Consider the following 19040-nt stretch of genomic DNA (forward strand, 5'->3'; position numbering starts at 1 on the left):
GGCAGCCAGTCACTGAGGGAAAGCTTGTCTGAAGAAAAAGGTATTTTCCTGCTTGTGGAAGGACAGCAAAGATGGGGCCAGTCTGGTCTCCTGTGGGAGGGAGTTCCAGAGTCTGGGAGCAGCAAAAGAGAAGGCCCTTTCCTGTGAACTCACCAAATCCACCTGTGTCAATGGTGGACAGAGAGAAAAGCCTCCCCTGATGATCTTAACACCCAAACAGGCTCTTAATGAGAGATGCGGTCCTTGAGATAGCTTGGACTCGAGCTGTGTAGGGCTTTATAGGTTAGAGCCAAGACTTTAAATTGTGCCTGAAAATGGGTCAGTAGCCAGTGGAGCTACTGTAACAAGGGGTTATGTGATCCCTGTAACCAACCCTAGAGAACATATATTTTGACCTGCTGTTAACAGTAATCCAGTCAGAATATAATTAAGGCATGTGTCACTGTAGCCAGATCAGATTTAGTTCTTTGGGAGGCAGCCTCTAATACAGCCTAATGAGCAGTGAGACTATGATTCCTAGAAAGATCTACATTTGTCAGGAAACCCTGTTTCTAGGGTATGCCTACCAGATTTCTGTCTGGAAAATTCCTAGAGAATTCTTGGTGAAAAAGTAAAAAAGAAAAGAAAAAAAGAAAAACCCAAAAGCATCAATTCCCGTAACTCCAGTGCTTTTAATAGTCTGTGAACAGAATGAAGGACATCCTAATTTAAAGGTGGATGACAGAATATGAAAGATGCTTATTAAGAAAACAGACTTCTCTAAACTTTTCTATTCCCGGTATAGTGTAGTAGATAGAGTAAGGGACTGGGACTAGAGAACAGAGTTTGAATCCCTTGCTCAGCCACTGGGGGAGTAGAGCTGGTAAAATCACTCCTTAAATGTCTTTCTTGAAAGCTCTAGGACAGCAATGGCAAACCTATGGCACGCATGTCACAGCTGGCATGCAGAGCCCTTTCTGCCAGCATGTGAGCCATAAGTCGCCGGATTGCTACTCCCCCTCCCGTACAGCCAAATCATCAGGTAGCTCTGGAGTGGGGTCCCGAGGCGCCTTCGTGCCTGGGATTCCCCCTTCCACCACCAGTTCCAGTTCTGTCGCCGCTGCGGCATACTGCCCGCTAGTTTTTTGGTGTTTTGTTTTGTTTTGTGTTTCTTTTTCCCCCAGTTTGGGCACACGAGCCCAAAAAGGTTCGCCGCCAGTGCTCTAGGATCATTATAAGTCAGCTCCAACTTGGATGGCACAAAACACACACACAACACACGCAAACCTTTCTATGGTAAAACTTAAAATTCTGTGACGTGGGCTTCAGTAACAGATTGAGAATGCTCATGTGAAGTGGATGGGGTTGTCAGTGTCCAATTTCCAGAGTGTATTTGGATAATGCTGCTGTGATGACAGTGCTTGGGCTACAGACATGCACTTGTGTTTTCTCCAGACTGTACAGACTTAAAAGTGCAGTCTTTGATGTTTTGGGTAGGCACAAGCCCTTCTCAGGTTCTCTCCTTATATTTTGTAGGTTCTCCAGATTGGCTTGAGGTTACTGTTGGAAAGGAAGGTATTCAGGACAGAGGACAACCCATTGGAAATGGCTTTCTGCTTTCAGGGGCATTATATTGCTGATACTAAATTTTGGTAGTGTCTCAATGGCTATTCCTTTAACCTAAACTAATGGTTACAGATGATCGTTTGTTCTGTGGCTATAGCGCAGAGATATCTGGTCTGTCTTGCTACTGGCTCTCATTCCCGAGTCCTGGGGATGATTAGAAAAGACCTCCGCAGCCAAAGGCCTCTAATGGGAAAATGGAATACCTCATACTTTGTGAGGGACTGGCAACTGGAGGAGCATGGCTAGTGAACTTGCGGAGTTGAGATGTTTCAACGATGGATTGGAAAGTGTTGGACATAGATATGCTCATTATAGCTTGTTTGTGTGGAAGATATAAATCAGATGAATGATTTATGGTCCTTCAAATGTTGCTAGACTTTAGCTCTCATTAGCCCTAGCTGGCAAACACCAGTGATGAGGGGTCATGGCAGTAGGGAGTCCAGCAGCACTTAAAGGGCCACATGTTCTCCCTCCCTCTATGGCTGTAATTCTTAACTTTTTGTCATCATGACTTCCTGTTCTGGTCTGATTTGGTCTTTGTGAACTGTTGCACTTAACATACAGCTGCGGAAAAAGTTTTTGTGTCCATATGCTGCAACAGTATACATGTTCACTAGACAGTTTAGATTTCAAAAACATTGCATCTTCATGCACTGTATACAAACTGGGCTACTATTAAAAACAGCTACAAAAATAGCACCAAAAATCTCACAAGGAACAAATGCAAGAAACTGGACTTGATTTACTCAGACATATGGACTCCTTAATCAGTTATGATGTAGCTACAGTAAACAGTGTACCTGGAGCAGTTCGATGTATGCTCAGGCTAAATAGAGTTGGGGGGGGGATGAAATACAGTGCCTGCTTAAGAGGAAGGCTTTGGGGCCACTGCTGGCATTCAGTCTACACCACTGCATGGGGGCCTCAGCTGAAGAAGTCAGCAGAGTAAGCATCCATTCAGTCTCGAGAGGCTATGGTAACATGCTCTGAATAGAGGTCTTGGAACAGAAGAAGTCAGCAAGATATCTAAAAATCCACACAAGTACTTGGTTGTGCTGTGTTTCTTTTATTAATTTTAAAATGTTCACAGGCAAGAAAATGGAAGATCCATAGAGAGATCACACAAAGAGCATTGTATGTACTTTCCCTCTAATAGTTTGACTTATTTCTGCAGAAGAAACCCAATCCAGAAGGTGCACATGCAAACTGAGAAATATATCTTGTTACCCCTGAACTGCATTTAATGATAGTGTAGCCGAAATGATCCAGTAAGTTGGAATGTATCACACTTGTAATAATAGTAAGATGATTCAGGATTAAAACTGGGGGAGAGAGATGTGAGAAGCAATGGAGCAGCATGAGAAGGAAGGGCTAGAAGAATCATTAGCATGGTGAGTTGGGAAAGAGATATGATTGACAAGCAAGTAGAAGGCGACAGGATCAGAGAGAAGGAATCTGTCTCTTTGGGCCTTGGACTGTCAGGAAGCATAAGAAATAGTGAAAACCAACTTACATTCTTCAGGGAATGATGAAAAGGCAACCTAATTGATCTTATACATACCATGTCTCAAAGAGAGTACTCATCATCTCCACAAAGACTGGGATTCTTGAAAGATAAAGTTAAACTTTCCAAAACTGCAAGTGGCAAACTGCTAGGAAGCAGAATCAGGGCAACTCAAAGACAGAAAACCTAGATTCTTGACTAGTTTCGTGGCATTGTCCTGGAGAAACAACACCATCCATGTTCTCAAGGCCCAGGAATGGTATGGTACATCTGGGTATGGGTCATCTTGCCACAGGTAGGCCAACAGGTAAACATTCCACCACCACAAGTTCCATTGTTCATTTCTTAGTATGCAGCCATCTTGCTCCACTGGATACTGCTGAAGAAAGGATGTGACTTGATCCTGTTCACACCATCTTTTCCAGAGCCCAAACGTTGCTTGGGATCATACTGCAGCAGCTGGAAGGGGAAAAAAGATGTAGGATAGGTCAAATTTCCAATATACAGGAAGCAGCCTGTTTCTTTGAGCCTGTCTTCCCTCCCTCGTGTCAGATGGACAGCGGCCTCACCTCGGTCAGCAGGGCAGAAGCAGACTGACTGAGCTTTTCCGGAAGATGGATCTGTGTATGGGGATGAATCCCTGAGGGGTGATTCTGGGATAAAGACTGAAAGAGAAAATGGAGCTCCTTAGAAACTAGTTTATCCTGCAGCAAAGTGTGTTCTTGTTGAACCTAATAGTCTGAACAGTGTGATGCCATGCCACTGCAAAAATAGTAGCAGAAGATTGTGCATTTCCAACAATACATATTCTTTCAAAAATAATATTAAACAAAGTCTCTAGTAATGTACAAAATACATTTATATGTTGCCTTTCCTACAGTGCACTCAAGGCAGTGTATACAGATTTTGTCTCCATTTAAGGCCTAAGAGGCTGGTTAGGCTGAGAGAATGTGACGTGGTCAAAGGCAATCCAGTGAAGTTTCACGGTTCAATACAACTAGATTCTGAATTTCCCATCAGTTTTAACAATACTATGCTGCCTCATAACAATCATTACTACAGATTTTGCCTGGCATCACTATAGATGTTACAATTCACATGTTGCTGTGTCTGTATCTTGCCTTCAGCTTTTCTGTATGAGATAGCCTTTCTAAACATAAACAAAAATGTTGGGCTACTTACCATTCCACTGAGTAACTCATATAGCAGTGCCCCAAAGCTCCACCAGTCACAGGCTTCCGTTAGTTCAGAAATGCCACCCACCTCTGTAAAGAAAATGACATGAACCACAAAGTAGGCAGACTAGAAAAACAAGGAAGAGAGCTCTCTTCTCCTGTTGTAATAGTCTGGACAAAGGTTATAAACAGTTGCATTGGCAGCATAAGACTGGTTTCTCAGCTTCAAGCTGTGGAGAGGAATATATTACCGTAGCTGTAGAGGGTGAGAAAAAAGGGGATAATTTTCCTCTCACCTGGAGCACAGTATAAATCTTCCAATGCCTGGCTGCAGTACTGTGGTTCTACCTCGCTCCACTGGCCAAAATAGGTCAGACGAATGTGACCTATAAGTAATCAAGATAAATTATGCAAAACCAAGCGCAACAGCATCAGAAATCCTGCCCATATTTCAGGGTGTTGCTTTTTTTTAACCCTTACCTACTGCTTCGTTTGGAGCTTTGCAAAACCACTTCAAAAAAGATGAATCTCAGGATTATAGAAGTGACTTCCTTCCACTTAAAACTGTGTTTGATCTACAAATCTCACACTGCCCCTATGTCTGTATCTTTGGTGCCTGCTATTTAGTAAATAGGATAACAAGGATAAGGCACAGCCATTGCAAAAGTGTAAATATTTTTCTGGATAAATACAGTTGAAGTGACTTCAGCAATGAAAATAACCCAATCAAACTATGTTGTGAGAAATTGTATGGGTTGAATAGAGCTGAACCAGGTAATGGCAAACATCTAATTTTGAGGGCTCCATACCTGGGCACCTGAAAATTTGAATACAATTTTGCTAGCAACAAGCAGCAGCATTTTAAGTGAAAATGAGGGATGGTTTTTGGTTGTTATTTTTAAATCTAATGTTCTCTTAATTATCTATTCAAGACTAAATTACCATCATATATTTTGAAATGCAATAGCTCTTTAACAATATAATAGCTGAAATCCTATTGGTTAACTGCACACCTGGAAGACAAACAGTGTGGCTTTCAGTGCCTTTCAACTGGCAATTAATGTGTCTCCACTGGGGTCCTTGAGTTTGCGCCAAGCCAGTGGGAATATGTACCACTGGAAGTTCCAGCAGCATCTTGTCAATTCACAGAATTCCAGCCACTGTTCTTGGGGAAAACTGACTTCTCTGCAAGCTACTGTAAAGACTGCACCTATGCTCAGAAGGGAGAGAAGCTGTGAGTGGGGGGTGATGGCATCATCCCTGTTATTCAAAAAGTCCCCAGGGCTTGAGCACTGTTTCCATTGCATTGCTTATGAGCAACAAGCCTCAAGGACAGGGGTGTTGCTCCACCAAAGCTAAATTGTGCTAAACTAGGAACTGACACAGGCTTCAACTTTTTTTAACCTATAAAGATCATGTCCTTTTCAAACTTGTCTATCCCAATAATTTTATTTGAAATGCTGTGACTAAAAAAATAGTATTTGTGAATTATTTTTTTTCCTACATCCCTTCTTATGTTACCTTATAATATTCAATATACCTTTCCGAATTACTTACACATCTCCCCTGAAATACTTATAAGCTTCCCTATGGAGCATACCTTTCTTTGTTTAATAATCAGTGTCTTGTTACAGAGAGAAACATACCATCAACATCTAGCAGCAAGTTTCGTGGGTTGAGGTCCCGGCATAATACCCCTTGTTGGTGGAGTCCTTCCAACGCTAAAACCAGTTCTGCAGCCCAGCTTTGGACCTGATCTTCATTTACATCCCAGACTGTAGCACCATGTCTTGGGACAGTCTGATGTTCTGGAGGCCCGTATTGTTCTGGTAACAGTTGACTTTTATGTTCCTTGCTATCAAGAACCTTTTCTTGCTCAGAGCTTCCTCTTCTCAAGGATGGCATCTCCGGTTGGTTCTCCCTGCATTGTTTCTGCAGAGGTGTCCTAGGGCGCACCGGACTCTGTCGTGGGAGAGATGCTGGCTGCTGTGTACACCTGGGCCCTTTGCCATATTGAGTTTCTGTCTTTGGCGAGTTGCTTCCTCTCAGGGTCTGCAGGACAGAGTGGTTAAATCTCTCACCTGTTGGCAGCTTTGGTTCCTGCTGAGTGGCAGCTTCCTTAGTCACATGGCTGTTGCCATCCGTGGGGATAAGCGAGTCACATGACCGGAAAGTCAGCTGTTGTTTGACCAAGTAGTTGTGTCCTCGAGGTACTGATTTGAAATCAGGTTTTGTGGTACCAGACAAAGAGTATATGGCATTTATATCCTTCCCTCCAGTATCTCCCCCTAGCCCAGAGGGAGGTCCAAGACAGCCCTTGCAGTCAGTCACTGCTCTGGCATGGGTGTGATTGGGTGACTGCTTCCGAGGCAAGGAACGGTCCGTCCTTCTCAACAGAGGGTGATTTACAGAGGTGGGGACCCGGCCGATATGACTGTCAGAGCAGACGCTCCAGTTCTGATGGGACATGGCATCTGCTTCTTGGGGGTTTTCTCTGGTGAGTTTTTCCTCATTATGCTCCACAGATGAGCTGAGTTTTGTAGTCAAGGTATGAGAGCTGCTAGAAGCATAATTGTGCTGGAAGCCGGTCTCTGAGCGAAGATGTGACCAGAGAGGCCCCCCTGAGGGAAAAGAAAGAAGGTGTGTGAATTATTTAAACTCCCTGATGGCCCAATGCCAGGCTGTAGACGTAAAGACTGGAGAACAGACAGAAGGAATCTTCAGACTCTTTCTCACTAAACCAACTAGGAATTGTCTTTTCATGTAAGGTTATTAAAAGTTTGTATCTTCCAAATCTCATGACACATGTAGACAATTAAGTGCAATTTCAACTATTTGCTAAACTACTATTACCCCACCAGTCAGTCTAGCAAGAGCCATTAATTACCTAGTCCATTCTTCCCCAGTCTGGCTCCCTCCAGGTATTTTCAGCCCAATTCCCACCATCCCCAGCCAGCTGGACCACTGAGGGTGACTGATCTAAATTCAGAATCACTTTGGATCTCACCACCAAAACATTCCTGCAGGGAGGAGGCATCTAAGTAGAGATGGGGAAACTTTAGTCCTCCAGGGACTGGTAAAGAATTCCCATAGTATCTTACCATTGATCTGGCTGGCTAGAGCAAATGGGAACCGAGGTTTAGCAATGTGTGGGGAGTGAGCACAGGTCTTCTACACTCGATCAAAAATGCCTGGCAAGAAACCGCCTCCCCAGTTCCCTCAAGCAAAATAAAAGGAATGGCCCACCAATACAAGTAAAAACAAAATCCTTCAGAACAAAGTGTTGCAGTCCATAAGGCTAGAATTCAGAAACCTCATCTACTACAAAGCCAGTCCTCAGTGGTGCAATCAAGGACACTTCTTTCTATGGACTAGCTTTGATATTATACATCCTACATGATGCAGACTCTGGGAGACACTCACCAGTCTTTTGTATATATCTTTTTCATATGCCTTTCCAACTTCCTTTAGCGTTTTATTACAAAGTTCTGACTTAGCCACATGAGGACTGGAGTGCAACTACCTGATTAACAGAATTGACTTAAAAGGAGCCAGACATTAGTTCATGGTAGCAGGTACTCAGTTTCAAGATACTGCAACTTGTTTGCTTTAGACGCAAACAGACGCAAGGATCCTACCCCACAGAGACGCACACAAGTTGCCAAGGTCTTGGAAGAGAAAATTCAGGGGTTGGGAACAGAGCTTGGGGCAGTTATCTGTTAAAGCAGCTAATCTCTGGCAGGCTTAGGCTGTGGAAGTGCTGCTACATCAATGGAGTGACACTTCTGCCCCAGGGAGGAAGCCCACGGTAGGCTGGTGGATAGAACTACCTGCATCTGTTTCCCACCAGAAGCATTCCAGCTGCAGTAAGGATTTTAAAAAGGGCCATCCTGGGGGTATGTCTGGGGAGGATTCAGATGAGGGATGGGCAGCATGTATTCCTCTGGTCACCCTGAACCATTCAGTTAAAAAAAAAAGGCAAAGGAAGAAGAAAATGTTTTTTTTTCTATTCCTGGCAGCCTTCATAAGTGGCAGTGGTTTTTTTTTACAGTAGGAGCTTCAGAAAGGACCTCCCAAGACACCCCCCCCCAAAAGAAAGTTGAAGTGTATAGGTCTCCCTGTTTAGATTTGTTTTTAAAATGGCCATTTCTAGGCCTGTTAAGTCAACACGGTAGAATCTGGGGACAGAAATTTGGCCCCCAGGTTCTTCAAAGTTCTCAAACCCTCCTTTAGATCAGCAATTCCCACGTCCTCCATTTCTCCAACTTGTCCCTGATAAGAGAGAAAACTACTCAAGCCTTGGGGATGGTTTACTCCTTTGCACACACACACCCATTTGGTGTCACATGGAGGAGAAAATATTTTACAAGTTCACAGCATGATGGTGAGGAAAAATCTGCTTCTCATCCACCCACCCCAATATAGTCTGTGTGCTGGGTAGGGCAAAAGTGGCCCCAGTACCACCGGTTGTCTGTATTCCTATGAGATTGCTGAATAACTTGGTTCTTTCATCTTCATGGGAAGCATCTGGATCTGGCTAGTATTGGAGACTACACTGAACACCTCAAAGGGCTACTTGGATCATAAATGCAAATTTCTCTGTTTCTGTATGTTCATGAGTCTACAGTCGCTCCAGGGGCATTTTGAGCCCCCAGTATACTTGGACCACTTTAATACCTCAATTTAAAACAATGGGGGTCCAGTAAGTCTTTATGATGCATGGGGGCAATGTTGCCATGTCTTGAGGTCTCCCCAGGACCATCCATATCCCCCTGAATTTTTATAGTATAAATTATAGCCACTAGGGGCATTTTAGTTGAAACCCTCATTTCTTACAAGTAAAAAAGGCAGGTTGAGAGTTGTGGCAGCAGCTCTTCTAGATCCAGGCATTCTAGATCCAGGAACAGGCATCTGTAACCCCCAAAACTCTGGAATTTGCTCCTCCCAGTCGACATCTTCCACTCTTTTCTCATGCTTGCCTTATTGTTGTTGTTGTTTAGTCCTTTAGTCATGTCCAACTCTTCGTGACCTCATGGACCAGAGCACGCCAGGGCCTCCTGTCTTCCACTGCCTCCCGGAGTTGGGTCAAATTCACGTTGGTAGCTTCGGTGACACTGTCCAGCCATCTCGTCCTCTGACAACCCCTTCTCCTGTCTTCACACTTTCCTAACATCGGGGTCTTTTCCAGAGAGTCTTCTCTTCTCATGAGATGGCCAAAGTATTGGAGCATCAGCTTCAGGATCTGTCCTTCCAGTGATTTATAAGCAATCTTAATTCAGCATTTGCAGTGATGTCAAGTAATATTCCTCATCGTCTGTGTCTCCAGGTCTACTTTTGTTGGACCTCGTATTCTTTATTTTTTCTTTCATCCAAAAAATAATAATGACTTGCTTGGAACCACACAAGTGGTATGCCCAGTGATGCTGGGAGATATGAAATAATGTATTACTCTCACCTTTCACGTGCTCCAGATGGAGGAAGATTGAGTCCTCGCTGACTGAGTAGCATAGCAATTTAGCCATAAAGGGGATTCCATGTGGAATGATTGTCTGCCTTCCACGGGTTTCTACATGGAATTTGGGGAGGCTCTGAAAGGGAAAGCAGAACCAGCAGATATAAGATTTGCTATTTAAATATCTTCACACACTTTTCCAGTGGGCCTAGGAGCCACCATGCTTTTTCCTTGCTAACCTTCCTACTCTAGGATGCTGGTTCTCAATCTTTGGTCCTCCCAGTGTTTTGGACTTCAGCTCTCACAAACCCCAGCCAGCACAGCCAATGGTCAACAGTTTTGCGGAATTTAAACCCAAAACATCTGGAGGAGCAAAGCTTGAAAACTACTGGCCTAGAACACAATGGAAGACAGATCTCCACAGCTGCTGTTCCATAGACAGCACAGAATTCTCCTATACCTTTCCCAAATTATTTCCCTGAAGCAGCAAAAGATTTAAAAAATGTGATATCACACAGATTTGATCAGTATTAGTTCTTGGAAAAGTTCCTTCCACTTGTGCTGAAGGAAGAAGGAAACGTCTTTCTATAAGGCCTTTCTTCCTCTAGAATGCCCTCTGCAACCACCTAAGAAAGTGCGTGGGTGGGCTTGGAAGGGGAAACTGGTAATGACCAGTTTCTCTTGCCTCTTCCTCCCAGCCTCCACTGAATCTTTGTGTCTTCCAGCCAAACTATGGAGTTTGCTATCACAAGTTACAGCAACGATGGCCAACTTGAACAGCTTTTAAAGGGACTCTGCAAATTCATGGAGGGTGGAACCAGTGCCTACTAATCATTATAGGCCTCTGAATATATTTCTGAATAGGCCTTTCCTTATGAGTATGAAGAAAACCTCTTTGATGCCATACAACCCACCAAAAAAGTAAAGGAATGTGGATTCAGGGACCTTGCAGTTTAGCATAAGGGAGCTGTCATATAGACAGAGGAAGAGAGATGAGTCCATCTTGTTATTTGCCCTTAAGTTGCATTATAGAAACCCTAATAGGATTTTCAAGCTATGTAAGATATTTAAGGATAGAATATGTTTCTATTCAGAAATATATTTTAGCATTGTCACTCCGCAGTGAGTTTCCATGGCTGAGCAGGGATTTGAACCCCGGGCTCCTACATCCTCATCCAATATTCTGCCCAGTGCACCAAATGGTCTCATACCTTCAGAATAAATGTTCCTCCAGTAGCTGGATCCTCTACGATTTGCACCTGCAAGCAACATAAAAAACACTGATCAGGCTGTTCTCTTATGAACTCACCAATTCTACAAGATCATCTAAGGCAGGGATGGGCAATCTCAGAGGAGACAAGGACAATGTTTCAGATTTGCCAGCAGGCCAAAGACACAGTGTTAAAGATGGCAAGTTGCATTTTTAAAAAAGTGTTAACACTTTGGCAGTGTACAGTAAAAACGGATGCAAACGTGTTTTTACAACTAGAAGGCGCATTTGTTCTATATACTGTACTGTATATAAACAACTATTTAGGAAATACTGGGGTACCACGGATGCTGAGGGCCCCTCACAACATAGAACAGTGCCTCCTAAAGGTCACAAGGGGATGTTCTGAGCCAAACTATTATTTTCTAAAAATACAGTGGTGCCTCGCTTAGCGAGGTTAATCCGTTCCGGATTAACCCTCGCTCAGCGAATCCATCGTTAAGTGAAACAAAAAAGTCCATAGGAACGTATTAAAACTGATTTAATATGTTCCCATGGACTTAAAACTCAGCGTTCTGCGAGTTTTCTCCATTGCGGCGGCCATTTTGGATGCCTCGTTAGCGAGGCAAAACAGCGGTCGCCATTTTGTTTTAGCGGCGGCCATTTTGGAACCGCCGATCACCTGTTCGCTATGCTTTGATCGCGTCCGCGCGATCATCGCATAGCAAAAAAAGCCCATAGGGGCCATCGCTGAACGAGGCTATGCGAGGCACCACTGTATATATTTTTAATTATTTTGTGGTATTTAGGGCATGGAGGGCCTGAGAGTTTGGGGTGCCACAAAAATGGCCCTGGAGGACTAAGTCTGTTGCCCACGCCAAACCTAGGAACTCTCCAGTCTTTCTCTGCCTCACCCAGCAGCTCTTGAAGATTTGAGAAAATAATTCTTGATGTCAGGGACATCTGACATCAGCTGCCCTAAATACTTCAATCTGAACTTTTCCCAATATTCCAAGAAAATACTTTTTTAAAAAATGGGGGGGGGGAATTATTCATCTGGGTATATGCTCTATTATAGACAATATGTAATTTCATCCTAAGACATTTCTCTGGATGGAGAAAAGTTATCACACACATGAAGTGATGAGAAGGCTCTAGGCAGGCTCCATTTTTAAGATCTAGAATCATGACGTTGGAAGGGGCCTATAAAGCCATTGATTCCTAACCCCTGCTCGATGCAGGAATACAAATCAAAGGTTATCTGCCAAGTGGTTGTCTAGATTTCTCTTGAATGCCTCCAGTATTGGAGCACCCACCAACTCTCAAGGTAATCGGTTACACTGCCATAATGTTCTAACAGTCAGGAAATTTTTCCCAATATTTAACCAAAATCTGACTTCCCGTAACTTGGGCTCATTGTTGCATGTCCTGCACTCTGGGATGATCGAGAACAGATCCTGCCCCTCCTCTGTATGACATCCTTTCAGTATATGAAAAGTGCTATTATATTTCCCCTCAATCTTCTTTTCTCAAAGCTAAACATGCCCAGCTCCTTCAGCCTTTCCTCACAGGGCTTGGTTTCCTTGTTAATCATCCTTGTTGCCTCCTCTGAACTTGTTCCAATTTGTCAGCATCCTTCTTGAAGTGTGGTGTCCCGAACTGGACACAGTTACTCAAGATGAGGCCTAACCAGTGCCGAATAGAGGGGAACTAGTGCCTCGTGGGATCTGGAGACTATACTTCTGTGAATGTAATCATTTGCCTTGAGCCAATGTCCCATATCTCTTCATTCTTTTTGCTACACATAACATGACTCCTTTCTGGAACACACTCTCTCTACCCCCAAGCTAGATACCTCAGAAGAAGCAAACAGCTTAGTTACCTTATCAATTATTCCCACCACTTTACAGCGCCTCAGGTTCTCAACCGGGGTGCAGAGTGTCCTGATTGGCCGAAAGCGAAGGCTGCTGTAGCCCTGTCAATAAGAACAATGGAAAGCATTCATTTGACACTACGGGGACAATACTGATATATCAGAGGAGTTCATAGAATGAATTGAGAAGGTACTCTTACTCCTCCAGTAACAACCACTGATTACTCAAGATAGTCTTTAACAATGGTTGTAGGTTGTTCAGGCTGTTTGGCAGTGTTCTGGAGGTTTTTCTTCCTGCACTTGGTCAGCAGCACATTGCAAACCAGGGGCTGGACAGATTTTTGGCACATTCTGGCTGCATTTGAGGATCCCATTGAAATCCATGGGTTTCCCCAGGCACGGATGCGCACCTTTGCCCAGACCCCCTACCTCTTATTTCCCCATTCCTTCTGCCTTAAAAGGAATGGGTGTGCATCTGTGCCTGGGGAAACCCAGGGATTTCGCTGGGATTTTCAAATACAGCCAGAATGTGCCAAAAATCTGTCCAGCTTTGCTGGTTTGCAATATGCTGACCAAGTGCAGGAAGAAAAACCTCCAGAACATGGCCAAACAGCCCGAACAACCTATAACAACCATCGGATCCTGGCCATGAAAGCCTTCAAGAATACACAGCATTTAACCTTGGAAAGACAGTTGTATTTACACATATAATGAAAATAATGGGGTTTGGAGTTTTCCGGTTCTGTGGATAGTTTCAGCACCTTTTTGCCCATTTAAAGATTTGGCCTGCTAAAAATCTTCCTGTGTGTGCACAGACATGAAAACACAAGCTTCCTCTATGACACTGACATCACTTTTCAGTTCCCAGGTCTTTTATGTGCAAAACCTCAAAGCCGTTCTTAGTCAATAACATGAGTACAAGGAACTGTGAACCAGTACACAACCACAGTATTACATTATTACGTCTAGTGTATGCTTTCATTTTGTTTTTCCAGTGTTACCTCAGAACCTTCGGAAACACAGAAAGCTGGGATTTTCCTACATATCTCTTGCTCCCCCTCACCCCCATTATACATGCAGTCTATTATTTTTACAATATCACACCACAGTACTTGCTCTGTGGCAGATGTTCTGTTTCACCCAGATCCAGATCATTGTCACCTGCCAGTGAGGAGCAGCAAACATCTTAGACCTTTAGTGATTAATTAGTAGAAGAGTATTTTTGAGTATTTTGGAGCTGGCAAACTGAAACTGTGCCCACAAATGGGTAATGCATAGCCTTTCAAATGTTGGACTACAATTCACATTATCTTTAATTCTGGGAGCTACAGTCCAAAAACATCTAGAGGCTACCATTTGCCTCCCCTTGATTTAAAGGAAGATGCTAGTATCATAACAGTAGTAAAATATCTCATTTTATATAATGTGGCTTTATGTTTTTAAATTTCTAGTTTTAGGATGATTTAAAATCTGTTTTCAAAACTTTTTATACATTTCATTGTATATCACTTTGGTGGGCAGAAAAGCAAATAACAAATGCCACCCAGAGTGGTATAATATACCAGACTGGCGGGATATAAATCTAATAAATAAATAAATAAATTTTAATATGTAAAAAAGAACATTTTCCAGGGAAATTAATATGTTCTTGCTAGTCATATCGAACTGTGCCCTCCCACTGTAAACCATTGGTCATACTCTCAAGGCAGAGGTTAGAAAAGTCGACTTTTTGGATTACAGTTCCCAGAATCCCCCAGCCAGTATGGTCAGTTCCAAAGGTTTCACTGTAAGCCCTGAATCTGGTGTCACTTCGCCAATCAGTTCACCATTTCCGCAAGCTCCTGATTTCTCACCGTTTCAGGGGAATTTCCATCCCCCAGAGTCCGCTGGAGATGGCAGTTGAAAATCTCTTCAGCCCGTTTCAAGTACTGGGTGATCTTCCGCTTCACAGCTTCGCGGCGTTCCTTGTTAGGGTCAACTGTGCAACAGTCATGCATGTTAATCACTCTCAGCCCTCAGATTACATACATGATTCTTCCTGGATCCTCATATTTTCCCAATATTACATCACTATATTCAACAAAGTCAAAAATTTCCAGGCAGGCAACCCAAATTTTGTACCACAAAAAATGACTATGCAGATGTATCTAATTTTAGATCAGTTATCTCACTCTGTGTCGCCTTTTTCTGGTTTATGCCAGTCATACAGATGTACAACAGCTTCAGCAGAATGAAGCGTGATCATGAAATCCTAGAATCTGAACTGGTATAAAAGAGTTCTACCATTTCAGGCAGTGTGTGTAGATTCACTTTTAAAAAAAATCTTACGTTAAGAAGAAAACAAATAAAAATTCCCTATGAGTAGAAGAGTAATGCAGGAAGAAAGAGTAAAGCCATTTTCCTGATGTGCTGCTTCATGTTTCTGTCTCATAGGACGTTTGTTAGTTCTTAAGAGAAAGAAGAAAAATTGTGTCCCCTTATTTGCATCCTGAAATACTGTGGGCCACCAAACCAATATATGCTGCTCCTTGTGTAGTCTGAGGTAAGGAGCTGTGCAGGACCAGAAATCTTATTCAAGATTCCTTTGGCTTCTGGGATTTTACCAATCATTAGCTAGGACCAAGCATATCTTTTGCAAACTTAAGGATTAGAAGAAAATAGAACCCCAGATTCTTAGGATAAAGTACTCTGCACCCTGTACCACCTTTTCTACTCTTCCCACCCCCACAATAAGCAGCCAGTATAATCAATGGCCAGAGATGATAGAAGCTGTTTTCCAATAAAATCAGCAGCAGGGGTGAGAGGTAGTGGCATAGACCCGCCATGTCTTCTTCAAGGTGCCAGAAGATTCTTTGCTACATTTTAATTTGTCACCAAAAAGAACAAAGCAAACTTGCCAAAGGTAACCACAAAAGCAGCAATTTCAGAAAGTTAGTGGCATGTATCTGGTAGCGTAACACTATATTATTTACCATTATACGTGACTTTATAAATAATATTTTATAGTAAGTATTCTTTGCAAAGTGTTATCAGGCTTCCAGAAGGGCAGTCAGTGGCCTTTCTGCATGAGATTCCAGAGACTAGTCAAATTTTTGGAGCAATAGCTGCGTCTGTTTCAGCACCACCAACAGAAACAAACAAACAAAAGTACAGTGGTACCTCACAAGACAAATGCCTCGCGGGACAAAAAACCCACAAGACGAATGTTTTTTGTGATCGCTATGGTGCCTCGCAAAACGGTTTCTTCTACGGCCATGCTTCGCAAGACAATTTTTTTAAAAGACCGATGCCTCGCAAGACGAAAATAAATGCATTCACCTTGCGAGGTTCCCATAGGAATGCATTGCAATTCATTCCTATAGAAACCGCTTTTTGCAAGATGAATTTTTTGCAAGACAGTGCTACTCGCGGAACAAATTACATTTGTCTTGCGAGCCACTACTGTATTGTGGCTTAAACAAATGTATTGTAAATGTACTGATTTCAGCGTATGCTTTCACAGATTACTTACTAGTCTTAAAGGTGGCACAAGATTTCTAGTTTTGTTTCTGATAGAGTTTGGAGAACTTGATGTTGGATTTTTGTTTGGTGGGTTGGTTTCTTTTTGGGGGGCACTACAGATAACACAAATCACCAGCCAGTGTTGGAGATTGTGGAAGATGCCGTCCAAAAGAGCTTGAAAAACAGCGGAAGCTTTACTGTGGAGCTTTACAAGCTTTCAAGCCCCACCTCTGCAGGTTTCTCACTCCCTCTCCACCATACCTTGGACTCCATTGAGCAGGACGTCCACACCATTCTTGTAGTGGTTAAAGGCTTCTTCGTAGTCCTCACTGACGTCTCGCTCCAAAGCCAGGCGGATTTGCTTGGCTGCATCCACTAGGTAGTCGCGTTTTCCAGCTCCATGGGTATCAACACCTGCCGGTGCAACCCGGCTTCGAATTTGCTCAAGGTAGACTCGGGCTTGGGAGAAAGCTCGGGTGCAGGACTCAGAATCCATACCCAAAGCTGGTGTTCAGGAGACTCTCTACTTACAAGCAGAACATGCTGAAGAAATCCTTACCAGACCATTTCCTGCAGTGCTTGAGACAAAAACATAATTAAGAAAGATGCAAAGAGAGTGCAACCGGCTGTTCAGGGATCCATCAAAGGCTACAGATCAAAGCCATGAATCAGAACTCAGGCAGTAGGGAGCCTTGGTATTTGCATGCCCCTTGTCACCCAGTGAGAGATCGCTTGATTGATTAATTGCACAAGTCTTAATTGATGTCTGTTAAATTACAAATTAATGGAAACAAAACAGTTGTATTGAAAAAAAACCCATATCTTGTATAAAACCAGGGATTGTGAGCCTGAGCCCCATTCCTAGACTGCTGGATTACAAACCCATAAACCATACTAGCTAGGGTTGATCGGAAGTCAAGAATCCCACGCATGAAGGCCACGGGTTCCCATTCCAGTTTTAAATTAGGCTTGCACAGTTTGCCTTGCAGTAGAAGAAATATCTCCTTCTGTATATGAGAAAGTAGGGAATGCTTCTGCTAAGATGGTACTGAGCAATGCCATCAAGATAGAGGTTGGCAGCACTAGTCCAGGGCCTCAAGCAGCAAAATGATCGAGACAGCCTTTGGCCGGAGGAAGAAGTCCAGCTTGCTACCCTCAGAAGCAAGTGAAGTCATGCTCATTTCCATCTAAATAGCCCAATGAGGCCACTAAGTCCAGAATCTAACATTACTTAACCCGGTGACCACCAGATGTTGGGAATTACAAACCGCATCCGTCCCAAGCAACATGGCCAAGAGCCTGAAATGCAGTCAGTCCCAGGCCAAAGATCTAAGACTTAACATGAGATGGACAAGCTCAGTAAAGGCACTCACAGCCTTTAGTTTGCAGGACTTGGCCAGGGCTATTATAGGAGGACTGGAGGTTATTAATCCATGAAGTCTCCAGATATCAGAAAGGAACTGAGGCGACTTCTGTTAGTTCTTCAAAACTGTAGGGGGGGGGGAGGTTTCAACCATCTGCATGGAGTTGATTAAAGATGACGTTGAGTTGCAGCGCCTGCCATTTTTGAGGGGAAGAACCGAAATCCTGAGTGGCTATTTCGAGTTCTTTCATTCATGTATGCGGCAAGCAAACAGGAAACCAAACATCAGCTGCTAACGGTAAGGGACCGACCAGCCTGTCTTGGTTTCCGTTGCGGCCTTTCCTGCCTGTTCCTGCCCGGACGAGGCTAGTGCAGGGCGAGAAGGACGGACTGGCAGGCGGTGTGGGCCGAGCAGGGGAGGGCACGGGGCGCCTGGCCACCGGATCCATGACGCTGATGCTCGGCTTAAAGCCCTCGTCCTTACCGCGACGAGAGATCGCCTCTTCCCGCAGCGGTACCTTTGGCACAGCCGCGAGAATCGTGACGCGGACTCGCCAGCTGCGGGGTTCCCGGAAGGCTTTCGCTGGCTAGACCATCATCCGGTCCGCTACGCCTCAGCATCTCCCTGCGCTGGTCCTATAAATAGATCCACCAAGGAGATGGCTCGTTCTCCCGACCCACCGACCCGCCTTCCGTCCCCTTCCCACCCTGGGGTGAAAAGAACCCAGCAGAGAATGCCAAGGGAAGCAGGTGGACGCCCCCCCCCCGCGCGCGCCCTCCTCCTGCTCCCGGTCACCCGAGGAAAACGCGCCCCGATCTCAAGCTTCAGATCCCGGGGATGACGTCAATGTGCGTGGGAAGGGGATCTGGCAGGGCACAGGTGGGTCAGGGGGGAGGGGGAGGAGGAGGGAGCAGCAGGTCCCTCAGGCGCGCTAGGCGGGCACCGGTCCGTACCTACGGAAGCCTTTTCATGCAAGGAGGAGGCGGAGGAGAGGAGAGGCGGGCGATGCCAAGCCCGGTCGGCAGCGCCTCTCGCCATCGCAGCGCCGGGACGCCTCTTTCGCCTGCCTAGCGATCAGGTGGAGGCAGCAATTTGCGAGGTCTCGGCCGCCCACGGATCCCGGCCTTCCGATTGGCTGCGGATGAGCTCATTCCCCGCCGGTCGGTAGAATAAACCACCAATCGCCAGGCTGCGGATTTTCTTAAAAGGGAAATCCTCGAAGGACGAGCCGAGCTGATAAGAGAGAGGAGGAGGCGCCCGCCCGAGCCGTCGAGGCACCGAGCAGGAGGAAGGGAAAAGCGCCAACTGCATGCAGCCTTTAATCGAGCCACAGCGGCATAAAAGGCAGGCAAGAGA

General features: G+C 44.5%; 1 protein-coding gene across 5 annotated transcripts; it reads right to left on the bottom strand.

Annotated features, from left to right (window-relative positions):
* Positions 1–2651: 2651 nt before the first annotated feature.
* On the bottom strand, positions 2652–18839 carry RPS6KL1 (ribosomal protein S6 kinase like 1). Of its 5 annotated transcripts, none has more exons than XM_020793885.3 (11): positions 18638–18839; positions 16582–16898; positions 14673–14797; positions 12829–12921; positions 10948–10995; positions 9740–9872; positions 5931–6905; positions 4581–4670; positions 4292–4374; positions 3679–3774; positions 2652–3568 (listed from the first exon to the last, which is right to left on the bottom strand). In XM_020793885.3, the coding sequence occupies exons 2-11, from the start codon at positions 16814–16816 to the stop codon at positions 3455–3457; spliced, it is 1992 nt and encodes a 663-aa protein (XP_020649544.3). In that variant the 5' UTR covers positions 16817–16898; positions 18638–18839; the 3' UTR covers positions 2652–3454. The 5 variants fall into 5 exon arrangements, with proteins under 5 accessions (XP_020649544.3, XP_078248894.1, XP_078248898.1 ...); XM_078392768.1 differs by lacking the exon at positions 18638–18839 and adding an exon at positions 18168–18533; XM_078392772.1 differs by lacking the exon at positions 18638–18839 and adding an exon at positions 18202–18286.
* Positions 18840–19040: the final 201 nt, after the last annotated feature.

The sequence above is a fragment of the Pogona vitticeps genome, chromosome 1 (genome assembly GCF_051106095.1).
Source record: "Pogona vitticeps strain Pit_001003342236 chromosome 1, PviZW2.1, whole genome shotgun sequence".
NCBI lineage: Eukaryota > Metazoa > Chordata > Lepidosauria > Squamata > Agamidae > Pogona > Pogona vitticeps.